General features: G+C 56.3%; 1 protein-coding gene across 2 annotated transcripts in view; it reads right to left on the bottom strand.

Moving 5' to 3' along the window:
- LOC122370275 (RNA-binding protein Musashi homolog Rbp6-like) overlaps positions 1-13,368 on the bottom strand; it is a 125,253-nt gene extending 111,885 nt beyond the window's left edge. Inside the window, exons 1-2 of one of the 2 annotated variants that reach the window (XM_043345740.1) lie at positions 13,169-13,368; positions 12,383-12,423 (exon numbers count right to left, since the gene is read on the bottom strand). In XM_043345740.1, the coding sequence (XP_043201675.1) occupies positions 12,383-12,423; positions 13,169-13,221 (94 nt within the window). In that variant the 5' untranslated portion in view covers positions 13,222-13,368. The remainder of the gene's footprint in view (positions 1-12,382; positions 12,424-13,168) is intronic. The other variant, XM_043345741.1, reaches the window with a different exon arrangement.
- Between the last annotated feature and the right edge of the window lie 1,420 nt (positions 13,369-14,788).

Genomic DNA, 14,788 nt, shown 5'->3' with positions numbered 1-14,788 from the left:
GACCTATGGCCCGTCAGCAGGCGGGCACCTATACGAGGCCCCGCTCGAATTAGTGCACGGCTGTAATCAGCGCACTTCAAATTACCAAAGTGCGCCTGAAAAGGACGGAGGGTTTATGTGTGCGACCTGACGTATTCGAAATACCAGAATGCTCTGATGAAAGAGAATGTACAGGGAAATGTCAGAGATTGTAACTTCAGGCATACAGTGACCTCCAGGGCCCTGAAACGTCCGCTCGCGTTGTCCTAAACCACAAAACGGTCCAGCTGAGTTCAATAGCCCCTGGCCCGTTTCTTTCTAAGGCGGCGGGCGCGGACCTGGCCGGCCTGACCCCGCCTCGGTCCGGAGCGGCACAAAGCGTGACCTTCGACACCAGATTCCTGCTTACAAATCGGCCGTGCGCGCGGGCAGGTCCGAGCGGTTCGCGTCGCTCGATCCCGGCTGAACCTCTCCGGTATCAGGGCACTCGGACCGGCCCGGAGACCGACCGGGACCAATGAGAGACCACCGAGGACCGCCGGGGACCGCTGAGGACCGGGTGTCGTCAATGGGCGCCTCGGACGCGCTTTGTGCTCGAGAAATGGGCCGGCGACGGTGTTTGTCGAAGCGCGAACCGGCCGGCCGGTGTGCCCCGGTAGAGAAGAGCCGCACGGTGTGGAAATCTGTGTGTTGGGGCTGGAGGAGCCGCCGCTCTGGAGGTGGAGAGCCCACCGCCAGGGGCCCACGGCTGCCCTTCCGGCGCGCTCAACATTCCATAAGTGGTTGATGGAGAATGGAACGAACTGAACTGACAACCTAAAATTCACAAGCATATTTATTTGTAACTATCTAGCAATCCTCTTAAATACGTAATTATCGAATAATAACCAACGACCGATATTTTTGCGATAGGTTAAAAAAAGAAAATTATGGCAGCGAAAGTCAAACAAAAGGTCCGTTTTCTCCCCTTTGAAAAAGAACCCACAATAAACCTGACATATCAGCACCACGCTGCGTCTCGACAGCGTTTGCGTGTAAACCTATCCAGAGCGACAGTCTTCTGTCGGAAACCGCACGCGTCCCACTCATCTTGCGCTGCAGCGGCGGCGGTGCGGCGTCTGGCGGCGCACGGGAGACGAGCGCGGCGCGCCTCCGTTTGTCGTCAGTGATGGAGTATCGCCGGCGGCACCAGCTGGTGCGCACGTGCCCCCCCCCCGCGGTCCCCAAGTCGGCAGCGACATCAAGACGGCTTTGAGGCGCTCCGTTTCTCCCCAGCAGAGCCAGTCGCCGTCACCGTCACACTGCGCGGCCACCGGCGGCGTCACGGGCGCGCCGCATGCGTCACGAAGCTGTCAGATGCGCACCGATAGCGTCACGCGTCACGCGTCACGCGTCATCGCCGCGGTGTAACAACAGCGCGTGATAGGATCGGGCGTGCCTGCTGACGACTGGAGCCGCCGGCGCCGGCGAATTAATTCCAGCCGACTAACAACAAATAAACGCATGGTAATGCTCGCCGGACGCGGCGGCGGTATGGGAGATGGTATCTGACCGGCGCACTATGGTTGGAAACGGCCTCACGGATGGCCGTGGGCAATCTCGGAATATATGTATATTTGGGGTGTCATTCTGTTGGAAATTGATGAAATGTTTTGAATTGGGCAGAAAAAATTATTTAGTTGCGCATTTAGTCTCCATTATTGTACGTGGAATCGGGAGTTTCTGAGAGTGGCTTTTTTGGTGCGCCGTCAAAGGTTTAAACAACCGCGCTGGTGATAGCATGTGGAGTACCTCCATGACGTTGTAAAACTGGATTATTATATATCAAAATAATCCTTGTTATGTTGGCTATCGAGTGGAGTGACTCTTTTTCCCATGCGTGTTCAAAATCAGGAACGGCATTGCATTCTGTTTGCAGTGTCACCACAGCAATATTTGCAAAATTACGTTTATGTTTCATTGGACATACAAAAAGTTCTCCATCGACCTCCATTGAGCTTTTTGGCAGAATAAGTCTCTGTTCAATTCTGCGTAAGGGGAACGTAAAAGCAGACTGCGCACTTGTGCGCAAAATCGTCCGTGAAGCTTCATCTCCCGAGGCGTACCTACCCGTCGCTTCGTTAGCACCAGGTCGGCTCGTCAGTCTTGCAATCGCTTATCCTTATAAATGATGGTAAGAAGCAGGGTTGCGGAGTCGTGGTGGAGCCAAATCCGACTCCGACTACGACTCCGACTCCTGACTCGTTGCCATGACTCCGGCCGACTCTGTCTCCGACTCCGGACCCCTGCCAGTGTTTCGGAGTCGTGATGGAGCTGTTCCGATTCGGACCGACTCCGACTTCCACTGCGGGCTCCTGACCGACCCCGACTCCGACTCCGACTCCTGGCTCGTTGCCACGACTCTGGGCGACTCTGGCTCCGACTCCGACTCTGACTCCGACTCTGACTTCGACTCCGCACCCCTCGTAAGAAGTAACTGCTCGCCGCTGCACCTGGAGTATGGATATCGTGCAAACGTGTATGGATATCCTGGAGTATGGATATGGATATCCACCGACAGAGCAGACATACAGACATGCTGTAAACGCCATTACACTGCCAATACCATGGCAAATCAAATGGCTATCTATGGTTTTTGATCATCGTTCTACATTTCCCAAAATCTTGAACTGAATGTTGGCAATTTCTCGTGACTACTTCACGACCATGATGCATGCATTTCTGAAATTGATCTTTTTTCAACCAGCTACGTACTCGTATGATAAAATGAATGTCACCATCGTGTTCTACGCCCAAAAGTACCCATAAAACATGTGTCATGCATGGGCTGCGAATAGGTACCAGTTTTAATTTTCGGGGTTATGTGCTTACCTGATTGACCTGACTTTGACCCTGGCCAGTGGCCTATGTTTGACTGACCCCTACATTGATCTGACACTCTTTTAGCACTTATATGAAGGGTTGTGACAGTTGTGACAGATTGTTTAGGACCAACTGATGACTGAATTTATTTAGGACCAACTGATGACGATATAATCGAAACGCGAAACGCGAGGCACCGATTGCGAGGTTCTAAAGTCCATGCTACTGAAAACCCGATTTCAAGTGTTTGACCTGACCTTGACCCGACCTGTGACCTCGAAATTCAACTTTAAAGTATTCATGTGAATCGTCTCGTCGCGTTCTTCTTTCGTTTGCCGCGCCTCGTGCGCTTCGCTGCGCCTATTTGTTCGCGAGTTATCGGCTGGGGGCGTTGAACGCCCCCCCCCCCCGGGCAAACGGCGGATGGGGAAATACCCCAGCAACTGCCGGGTTAATCTGACGCATGTTTTGTCATTTGATCGTCATTTTATTTCTTACTTTTTTGCCCAATCTAAAAAAAAAATCATAAATACTCTTTCTCCAAATTTTTGACCGTTTATGACCAATAGTAAGACACTGTGCGTCACTACGTTGATATGTCTTGCCCTAAAGCATAACAACAATATCCATTCAGTAATAGCAGTATTCAAAACATGTTCAAAATGCCTCGCGATATCGATAACATAACGAAAGACATAGGCGACTTATAACATACTTGCAATGATGACGTCACACACGCGTGACGTGACGTGACCTCGTCATTTCTGAGTTACTGTATGATGCACGAAAGACACTGGTATACCTATGCAAAGTTTCATCGCAGTCGGTCTACGCATTAACAAGTTATGGGCAAAACATTTTTTCGCGTTGACCCCCGGCCATCCGTGAGGCCGTTTCCAACCATAGTGCGGCGCGGCGGCGGCGGCGGCGGCGGCGGCGGCGGAGGCGGCGGCGGCGGGATACCGCGTGCGGCTTGGAGCGGCGAGGCGGCGGCTCGGGTCGGGTCGGGCCCGTCCCAGCCACGCCGGTACGAAGTGGAGTGGATCCAAGTGGAGTGGAGTGGAGAGGTGGGCTGTGGAGGGTGCTCGGTGGGCCGCTCACCGGCGACGGATGGGATGGGTACAGCCACAGCGCGCCGGGGCGCCATTCCAGGTCGGGGTAAGAGTGCTCCGGTATCCGATGAGCGGGCTAGGCCGGAGGTGGAGAAAGAGAGAGAGAGAGAGAGAGAGAGAGAGAGAGAGAGAGAGAGAGAGAGAGAGAGAGAGAGAGAGAGAGAGAGAGACAGAGAGAGAGAGAGAGAGAGAGAGAGAGAGAGAGAGAGAGAGAAAGAGAGAGAGAGAGTATGGAGGAATGGATAAGAGGAAGGTGTTGCGATCTTTCCACATACTTTACCACTTGCCAACACAAAGTCAGCGAACCACTAGCCATCTGACACATGTGTACTGAATGCACAGCAACACTAATCGATAAGGCGCTCAGCCATTGATGCAGTTGACTCGACTGCTGACTCAGGTGAGACAAGCCGAAAGAATGTGTGCCTCGACGTTTCTCAAAGTGCTCGGTCGAACCGTTCACATCAGTGACCACCTCTAACTGCCGGACTGATGGACAGAATATCAACACCTCCAGACGGTGAAAAGTTCTCCCCTGAGTACCGTGACAGCGGGCTGACGAGAACAGACACTGCTGACGTAACTGCTCCACTGTGGAAGTTAGCGGCGGTGGACAGCCCCCACAGCGGCACAGAGGTTCGACAGCCGGCCCGCATACCAAAACACGGCGGCGGCATGTCGGTCGGTCCACCGCGACAGGCGGTACTTGAATTCAGGACGAAAAAACACTCGGTAATGACAACACATTTCCTGTGGGCGTCAGTCGACATCTACATAGCACACTCCTGTCCAGCCGAGTCCTTCCCATGGTCCCATATCCGTCAGCATATGACGCTATGGGGCGTTTCCTGTTCGTTCGGTTATAGTTCCACGTCTGCTAGTCTTAGACGGAACGGCTGGACAATGGCCATGGGTGTGTAACCGCAGTCCCAAGCGCTCCACATAGCAGCCATGCCAGGGGATTGTGGCGGCATTCACCCTCTCCACGGAGGGCCGCGCCTCTCCCCATCGGTTCGTCTGTTGGTCTACCCCTGCCGTCGCCGGAAGCTCTGGAAACGAGCACCGAGGGAGACTGAGCGGCCGGTATCCGGCGCCGAACCCGACCCACGGGGTGCCGCCCCATGAGGACCCGTGAGGAGAGGAAGAGAGGGAGGGACCGTGAGAGGGAGAGAGCCTGGGGCCGCCACAATTAAGCGTCACAACCGCCACAAAAATATGCCCCGAATGCCGCAGAGCCTACCCTTCATACACCGCTTGGACGACCTCGTACACTACTCAAACTAAATCTGTGACGGCAAGTGTAAATGTTTTCGTTTGGGTGTAACTTTGTGTCACACGGTCCCCTTACGACCGTCCCTCTTTCCAAAGCAAACATGCATGACATTTTAACGGCATGTCCCGAACAATTAAATGAATCTAAATGGCATGTCTGCGCTAATTTACCGTCTTTCACACACGCTAATTGTTTTACTCTTCTCGTATGTATCTCGGAGTAGGTATGTCCTTTGTCCGGGGGAGGGGACTGACGGCGTCTGGTCCCTAATGACGTCACCGTGGCCGTCACGCCATCTTCAGCACGGTAGCGGTCAGCGGTGTGTTTTTAGCTGGCTGAACCAGTTTTGTGACACGCCAGCACGCCTCCACAGCGGGTCAACCCGTCCGATTTCGATCGCGACACCACTGGACATGACGACGGGACGGGTCGGCCGCGGGCGGCATCACGCGGACGGGCAGCACAGGACATAGCAGAGCATGGAGAACACGGAACACAGCGGAGACGGAGCACGGGAACAAGGAACACAACAGCCTGCTCGTGAACGGCGTCGCAGTGATTTAGCCCGTGAAGGTTCAGTAAGTCAGCCAGCTGAGGTGATATATACGCCCAGATTCAGTGATACATCCAGCATATAGTATGCACTGATGTGTGATGATCTCCAGATCTTCGGCATGATGACTCTGGTCTGTAATCCTGGGATTCCCACAGCCGAGGTGCTATGATTCAGGTCTTGTAGGATCCACCGTGATCTGTCCCCAGTCTGAGCCGCCGTGATCCGTTGTTGCGAGTCTCAGTGATCCGTGATCCCGCTGTGGTTGGACGACAGCCCGGTGCGTGACCCGTCTATTAGCAGGCTGTCACGGTTGGTCACACCGCGGGTCCACCGAACCGTGGACGATGGCCTTGCCGCAGCGGCCGGCCGCAAACGGTGGCAATCAGCGCACCAATGACTCTGCGGTCGGGGGTGGCGCCGGCGGCAGGGCCCAGGGAAGGGCCCAGACAGGATGTCGCGAACCTGCAGGGCCCAGGAAAGGACCCTGAAAGGACGTCTCGACCCTGCAGGGCCCAAGGAAGGGCCCATAGAGGACGTCGCGACCCTGCAGGGCCCAAGGAAGGGCCCAGGGAGGACGTCGCGACCCAATGTAGGGCCCAGGGAATGGCCAGCAGACAGGATGTCACAGCCCTGGAGGGCTCATGGAAGGGCTCAGGCAGGTAGTCGCGGCCCTGTAGGGCCCACGGAAAAGCCTAGAGAACGCCCCCAGTCCTGCAGAGCCGCCGTCGTTGGCAGCGGACGGGGCCGGAAGGGCACTAAATGAAACTGCCGCCCCGTGTACAGAATGAACAGAGGTAATTTCTCTGTAAATTGGCTGCAGGAAGTCAGGATAATTAGTCGTGCATTCGGTTGCATGCAGGAGGGTAAACCGTCTACACAATCAGGGTCTTCAGTGTGTGTGTGGCGCCTGTGTGGAGTCTGAACTGCATGGGACCGGCCGGCCGGCGAGGGACGTGGTCCCAGCTGGAGGCGAGGAATACCTGGCGCATTCCTCTGCCCTGGTGAGAGGTGGTGGAGGAGGGCGAGAGAGGGACGTAGTGGGGAGGATGGGAAAGAGGGAGATGTGGGATGAGAAGCGAGCGATACGCTACCCCTGCGACGTGAACCAGGGCCGGAATTGGTGATCGTGAGGTCAGCTTAACTACCCAGCTTGTATGTAGGGCCAACCTGCTTTTATCGACCACATCGCAGGTGGTGACCAGTGACTGTCATATCCGAGTTCTCCATCCCCTCAGCACTCACCAATACCTGCCCGCCCGCAGTGCATTCAGTACAGCCGCACTCAGACCTCCCCTCTGTCCGACGACCGACCTCCGGTTGGGCCGGTAAAAAAAGAGCCCCCGCGGCGCACGCAAGACCCGCATTACCATCAGAGGCAGCTGGGAAGAAACCGTAATCGAGTCCCGCCGTCCGCCGGCCTGGCCGGGCGGACGGCCCGCTTTATCCAGACGCCCCAGAAAGGTACGCCCTCCCTCTCAGGTCTACACGAAGTCGCGGTGCAGTCGGCCGCGCTCCGTGTCCCGTTCGCTCGGCGCAATTTCCGCTCAATCAGGGCGTCGGCTGCGACGATCGTTTGGCGTCGTCTGGGAGCCGTCGGTGTCGACGAACGCCGTCGGTCGACCGGAACCGGTGGTTCCCCGCGCCCAGCGCCGAGCCGGGGAGGGTCGACGCGCTGCTCGGTTACATAAATGACGCGGCACGCATTGTGGCGCGCGGAAGGCACAGTTACGGGGAAATAAAGATTTTCTGGGTGGTCACCGGTTATGCGGTTTGCCGAATGCAGCAGTAGCAGCAACTAAGCATTGATGGTCTGTCTTGCTGTCTTTTCTGTCTCCCCGTCCATCTGGCTTGCTGTCTGCCCTTCTTTATCTCTCCCTCGCGCTCCCGTCCCGTCTCTCCCCCGTATGTAGTCCTCCATCATCAGCTGACTAACTCCATCAGCTGACCGCCCGGGGCGGCGGAGGCGGTCCTCCCTCCCCTTCCCTTCCATCCCCTCGCTGACGTGTTGACCCAGGCTCCCCCGCCGACCCAGGAGGGGGGGGGGGTGCCCGCATCCCCCCTTACCGGCACGCGCCGCCGCCTGCCACCTGGCCCCCGACAAGGGGGGGGGGTGAAGGGCAGACGGTCGGGTGCACGGTGGGGTTCATGGGCGAAACTCAGTCCGGCTGCACTTCGGAACGCACCTAACGAGGGAGGGAGATGATAGAATTTGCAATATGCATATACGGTAGGCCGATATTCGGATCTGCGTAAGTGGATCATGAATAAAATAGTTTTATCGATGTATTTTGCGAGGCTTTATGTAACGAACGAGGATTTATGATTCAAGTTTAACAGTTGTCTCCGAAAATGGATTTTACTGATCGTCCATCCGACAAAAATGTCCTCTTTCTACTCAACCCCATGATGGACCACACTGGTGCCGCAGCCGGCTCCCATCACAACACCCCATCTCAAGTGACGTCATCACATGTGGTGACGTCACCGGTCGGGCGGCGGCGGCGGCGGCGGGAGTTGCCGGTGGTAGCCCGCCCGGTCCCCGGCCGAGACCGTCTCTGTGTCGTCTGTGTACCGCGAACACGCCGGGGACGTGTTACTACGCCCTCAGCAGCGGTCCGGGTGGTTTGTTTATATTGAGAGGTGTCGCCGTGATGCGATTGGGTGTCCTGAGAGAGTGACGCGTGTGACGGTGACGGGGTGACGTGAGTGACGGTGATGGCGAGATATAGGATGGTAGATTAAATGGACTGTAATCGCCACGCCCCGCGTGGATTGTCCATGAAGGTAATACAATACAATACAATACAATAGGTGACGAGTGATTCGATAACGGATCAAGATTGATGCAAGCTGGTGAATATACAAACAATTTAACCGGTATTGAGTTGTGAACCCCTTGAAATGATGGAATGGCGATGCAGGACCACTACGTGGAAGTTAACCTTTCTCCTAAGACTTAATTGCTGTCTTTCCAGCTGTTTTTTGCTCGTGCATGTCAGATTGTCGGGAATGCCATGACGGGTAATCCTTTGTCTCGGCCCAGCAAACATTTTTTCCTTGCCAATTACTGCTCCTAAAACTGACTTCCGGAAACACTGACACCGACTTCATATATCTAAACACCAGGTGACTCGACTTTACCAGCTGCCTCCCGACACCAATGAAGGGTGACCGCCCCCTCTAACCCCTGCGGCACCCCTGAACGGGAGGGTGCCAGTTTCGGTCCAGCTGCCGCGTCTCCACCGGTGTGGTGGCAGCTCCCCATTGAGAGAGCGGAGACGGACGGGAGGTGGCGCCTCGCTCCCCTTTACCGGCAGCTGCACGGTCCGACCAGCCGGCTTACCGTAGTCCTCCCTAACCTCCAGCAGACCGCCTCCACCGAGCGGTTTGCGCCAGGGACCGAGCTCCGCGGCCGTGACTGGAAAGAGGATGGAGCAGTGGAGAGCGCCGAGGACTGGAAAGAGCGCGGAGGACAGCTGAGAGCAGGAGAGGGTGAAACGTGAACGGGCTGCCGCGCGGGAGAGAGAAAGGGTGATCGAGAAAGACTTCTGAGAAAGGCAGAGGAGAGAAAGACAAACACATGCTTCAGGCAAACTGATACCCAGGCGGTTATAATTTAGAGCAATGTCATGTGCTAACTGGTCCCCTCTAGCGGTTTCCCGGGTCTCAAGCTCCCCATCAAGTCAAATGGTCCTCCCTCCAGCTGCTACCCGGCCTCCTCTGAGCCCTGTGTGCCGCCTGGGAACTGGACCGTCCTCCCCTCCCTCCCCTCGCCTCCCTGTGTCGTCTGTGTCACCCGCGGCGGCGGCAGTACTGCGGCACACATGGCCACCACGTGGTGTTCGCTAGGGACGGGACGGGACGCTCCAGACCCCCGCTCTGGAACGCAGTTGGCGTGGGAGAGTCGGTATGTGGGTTCACACGGCCGAGAGGGGAGATGGGCCGGCCGGGAGTGGGGAGCGAGGACGGAAGGGGACCGGGGTCTGCTGGAATGGCTGTCGGGGCCAGGGGAGGTATGCGGGCAGCTTGTCGAGGCACGCTGCGTGGACCACTGAACAGCTGACCCAGCTGCACGGCCGGCGGCTGAGAGCAGCTGGTGAGTCAGACAGCTGAGCAGCTGGGGAGTCGTGACAGCTGAGCACCTAGTGAGTCAGAGTCTCAGAGCTGCAGCCTGCAGTATGATCCTGATCGGACCGGCTACTGTGATACTCACTGCCGCGGGGGATGAGGTTACTCGGCGGGGGTCGGACGGCGGCACCCAGACCCGTAAAGGAGCAGTACGACGCGACAGTCCCGCTCAACAGCTGGACGGAGAGCAGCTTTGGCCTGTCAGTGTTATGTGTTCACTGTTCAGTGTTCACGCAAGCATGGGTGTTGGGCATAAAACAGACAACAGTGTGCATATGTATGTGTGGAGTGAGGTGGAGGTCTGCGGAGCTCAGTATTGGGCGTTTGGCCACGGATAAATAAATGAACACCTCCGGAGAACAGAGCAGGGCCGTACAGATGGGATAAATAGAAAACAAATGACTGCCGCAGGAATGGAAACGGGAACAAAGAAGCGTGGGAAACGTTGAGTGAACATATACAGAGCAAAATGAAATGGGTGTTATGAAACGGTTTCGCGTCCCTATCTTGATTCGAAGATATTCAAAAGGGGCTTGAATTTCTGCAAGTTTGAAAGTAGAGCTTATCCGTAAAAGGCAAGCAAGCATCATTCGTTTTTAACTATATTTCTCCAAACATAACTATAGGCTGAAACATGTCCCAATTTAGCGTTCCTTTGTGCCTTCCACGACTCCTTCCCCTGCTCCTCTACGTTCAGATCCGGACGCCGACCCTGGCCGCTGCCTTCAGCTGCCGTCATCCGCTACCGTGACGGCGTGACGGCGCCGTGGCGCCGGCGGCCGGACGTGAGGTATAACGCGGCGCACAATGGAGGCGCGTCACTTGCGCCCGAGGCGGCGGCGGCGGCGGCGGCAGCGGCGGCGGAGGCGGAGGCGGACGCCCCACAGGGAGGATGACCGGCAAGGCAGCGGACGCGACTCCAGGGCCGTCGCAAGGGCGGACCTGACCGCTCGCCGCTCAGAAGGCCGTCTCACAGTCGGTAACCATCGGCTGCAGCGGCCCGGCGACCGTTTTGCTCCGCCAAACCAGCCGAAGATGTCCGTCTCCGCGGGCCCGCTCGCCCCAGTTTAGCGTAGCTCGATCCAGTGGGTGCTTAGGAGCGAGACGGTCAGTTGAGGGCAAACTACCGAACTGCTGCCGAATTTGGTGAAAGATATGATCGATTGAGTGAGTTAAGAGGCCGGAATGTCAAGGCTCCGCTGTGGGACGTTAAGTTGATAACCGAAGGTATTTTTATTTCAACGTCTTCTAAATGCAAGTGTTTCTCATCTCAACATAAAAAATATCCATAAATAGCCCTTTCCCTGACCACAATCTCTCCAGCTTAGCGTCCAAAAACAGCCATTACCCAGAGAATCCTCCCAAAAAACTCGGCCCTGCATCATGTCCGTGTAACCGGACGCCGCGCTGAGAAATCCGCCGCTGCAGCCGCACCTGACGGCCGCTCGGTCAGCGCGCGCTGCTCTCCGTGACACCCACTTTCGTCGCGCTGACGGATGGCCCGTCGCTGCCGACGCGTCGCCGACGACGCCGCGTTGTCAGCCGGAGAAACGTCGATACGGCGCCGCCGGGGCCAGTTAAGTGCCGCGCACAGCTGTGTGCTGCCCGACCAACAAATGACGGAGGGTGCCAGACGACGCCGCGGCGGTGCGACCTCGGTGTCTGAGAGCAGGAGTGTTACCGGTCCGCCTCTGGCCGGCTGGTTTGGTCTGGTCCGGATATGGTCCCGGTCGGTCCCGGTCCTGCCCTTGGTCCGATCTCAATCCAGCTCCCCGGGCGGAAGACGACGCCGCCCAGGTGACCGGTGTGGGCGGGGGCGGCGGCGGCGGCGCGCCCAGGCCCATCATTACTGACACTTAGTCACCATCGCCGGCGGCGGCGGCGGCGGCGAGCGGTGCTCAGTGCCCATTGCAGGTCGGCGCGGGCAGGTCGGCCCATTGCAGGTCGGCGAGTAGTAAAGTAATCTTGGGCGCGGGCGCCTCAGGGGCGGGCGTGCCCGTGGCCCGGCGAGGCGGCACTAGGGCTGATTTCGCCGCCGCTCTGTACGGGAAAGTGAGCCGTGCGCGCGGCCGTGGTGGTCCGTTTCTCCCGACCCGGGGGTGGAGGTGAGCGGGCTCGCCGGTCCATATTCGGTCCGGGGAGGAGCAGGGTCGCTCCGAGGGCCCGGCCCACCGTCCCATTCGTCAACGGCTGCAGCCTGGGCCGCGTGCAGGCCGGATCGTGAGATAAATCACAGCTCCGAAGGACGAGTAACGCACCAGAGAGAGCAGAATTCGAAGGACTAACGTCTCTCTCAGCACTGTTCCATAACGGTAACGCGGCATAAAAGGCAGGAGACGGAAAAGTTCAAGGATGGTTCAATGGTGAGAGTCACACATTAAGACGGGAGAACAGTAAGCATGATGACAATGTAAGAGGCGGTTTCACACAGATCACTGAACCAAGAGATCTCCGCGAGCTGATCGTACTCACCTGGCGTCGTCTGCCAGCTCAGACCCCCGATGAACATTTTCCTGCCGGAGAGAGAGACGGCCGTCGGTCAGAGGAGGCAGCGTAAAACCCCGGCCCAGCAGCCGTCGACCAGTCGGCTGCAGGTTCAGATGACATTAGCGATAGTGCCGCTGTGCCCGGCCCGGTCTCACGCCGTCTCAGAGGAGCGGCCCCGCCGCGTGGGAGAAAACAGCAGACGAAAAAAGTGCGAGCTGGTTCTGAGGTGACGATCGGTTGCTTAGATCATTGAGCTGCACCTCTGTGGTCTACAGGCTGAGAAGATATCGCCAGCAGGGCCTTTACTCGAAATTGAACGGGCTGGTGCTGCGATGAAACACAGTGCAAACGCCTGTTTCGCATTAGCGAGCGAAATGGCACTTGCTGCAAACATGACCTGAGTAAATAAACCGCAGCCAAGAACAGGCCGGTGAGCCATCGAACAAACGGATCGACAAATGAGCTCACACTCGTATAAACTGACTCAAATGGAACATGAGTGGGTGACTGATCGGGTAATCAGGCACCTCATCAAAACGATAAATTATGTAAACAAACCAGTGCGTCATCGGGGGAGGGCGCTTCCCACAGTAATTTTACCACGCGAGTACTCCAAGGGCGCGTGGGAACACTGTGGTCGCGGTGACACGCCACAGTACCGGATCAGCTGATCAGTCAGTCACTCCCACATATGTACACAAGTGGGCGGTGGCGCCTTCCTGTGTCTCCTCCCCACAGAGGTGCGGTACGGTGGCCAGCCCTCCCACTCACCCGGGGTCGTTGGGCAGCTCGGACGGCGACCCGATCGAGTCCTGGTTGTCCATGGCGACCTCCGGCTAGCTACTACTGACACACGAATCAAGCGACGACACGACTGCGAGCGACACGGTCCGGCGTTCGGCCACGACTGACCCTCCCCAGCCGACGGCGGCCCGGCTGGCAGGCCGCGCAGCCGACCGCGCACACCTCCCTCCCCGCCGCCCGTGATTGGGCTAAATCTCCCCTGCACAGCGCCGCCCCCAGAGACATCTGTTGGCCGAGGGAGAAGTTAGAGTGCCTGAGTGGATCAGAGATGATGATGGTTTTTATGCGTGGGAGGGGCGGGGGGAATCGTAGTTCTCACCATTAGTTTGGTGGTCGTGATTGTGTTTGATGAAATTGTCCCGCGAGTAGAGAAGAGCGGTGATTCCGTCTTCAGTTAGGTAATTGATCACTTATCAGTGGAAGGCAGAGATATGATGATCATCGGACGTGGGACGGATCAAGTCCCGAGGTATGGGTCCGGCGTTTGAAATCGGAAAATTGCACCCGTGACCCCTCTTTGTGCCCCTCAGGTCATCTCAGGCTATTAACCCTCGCCCGCACATGCCATTTTCCCATCCTAGAACGCACATGGGGGGGGGGGGGGTTGCCACCCCCGCGCCATTTCGTTCCTTTTGGAGATAGAGCTTAGCGGTAAAAACGAAAAATATTCTTTGGGAAGAGACGAATCCAATGATACCCAGTTTTACCTTCTCAGGTCAGTCATTGACCTTCCAGGTCAGGTCAAACTAAAAAATGTTGCTGTTTTGGGTCACCGTTGAATATCAAGTGCGCTGCTTATCATATAGGTACCTACCGATGACGATGCCGTTTTCTGGTGCCAAGCCAGCTAGAACCTCTTTATCACACTACCCGACCAGGTTTTTGCTGCTGAGGTCATTTCAGGTCAAGTTAGGTCAAGGTCAATTATATGTGTTTGTATGTCTGTGTGTGTCTGTGTGTATACTGATGTGTGCACCGATTGTTTATGTGTCCATATTACATGAAATCATGATCTGAGAAGCTTTTACCAAAAATGCAGTCCAAAAACTTCACAAGCAGTAAATTCCGCTAGCCTAAAACGCGATTATCTTCGATGACCTAGGTTGACCTTGACCTTGACCTTGACATCTGTACATCGTCGAACAACATCTTCCATGATAGGTGGGAGGTAAGACTGGCAAAAAAGGCCGAAATGAAGGTGTCAAAAGCTCACAAGGCCCATAGCCAACGCAAGATGTTGAGAATTGGCCATTTGGGCCATGACATGACCTGAAAAACAAGGTCATATCTCCGGAACCAAAAACCACAGAAACTTGAAATTTTCAGTGGACATCAAGAAAGGATAGAGGAGCAGATATACAAAAAAATCAGCCTTCTAGCTCTAAAAATGTTGAGTGCAAAGCAGAAAGACTACCTGGGGGGTGGCAACCCCCCCCCCCCATGTGCGGGCGAGGGTTAAAGGTCCCCAGCAGTTTTTTACCATAACTTCTGATGGAGATATGCTGGAGTGGAGATATGCGTGCTCAGCTCGACGATACAGATCGACTGATATGCAACATGATCTTTTCCTGTCAGCTCATGACCTTG

The sequence above is a fragment of the Amphibalanus amphitrite genome, unplaced genomic scaffold (assembly GCF_019059575.1).
Source record: "Amphibalanus amphitrite isolate SeventyFive unplaced genomic scaffold, NRLGWU_Aamphi_draft 001117F_arrow, whole genome shotgun sequence".
NCBI lineage: Eukaryota > Metazoa > Arthropoda > Thecostraca > Balanomorpha > Balanidae > Amphibalanus > Amphibalanus amphitrite.
This window is presented reverse-complemented; position numbering and strand designations above follow the sequence as displayed.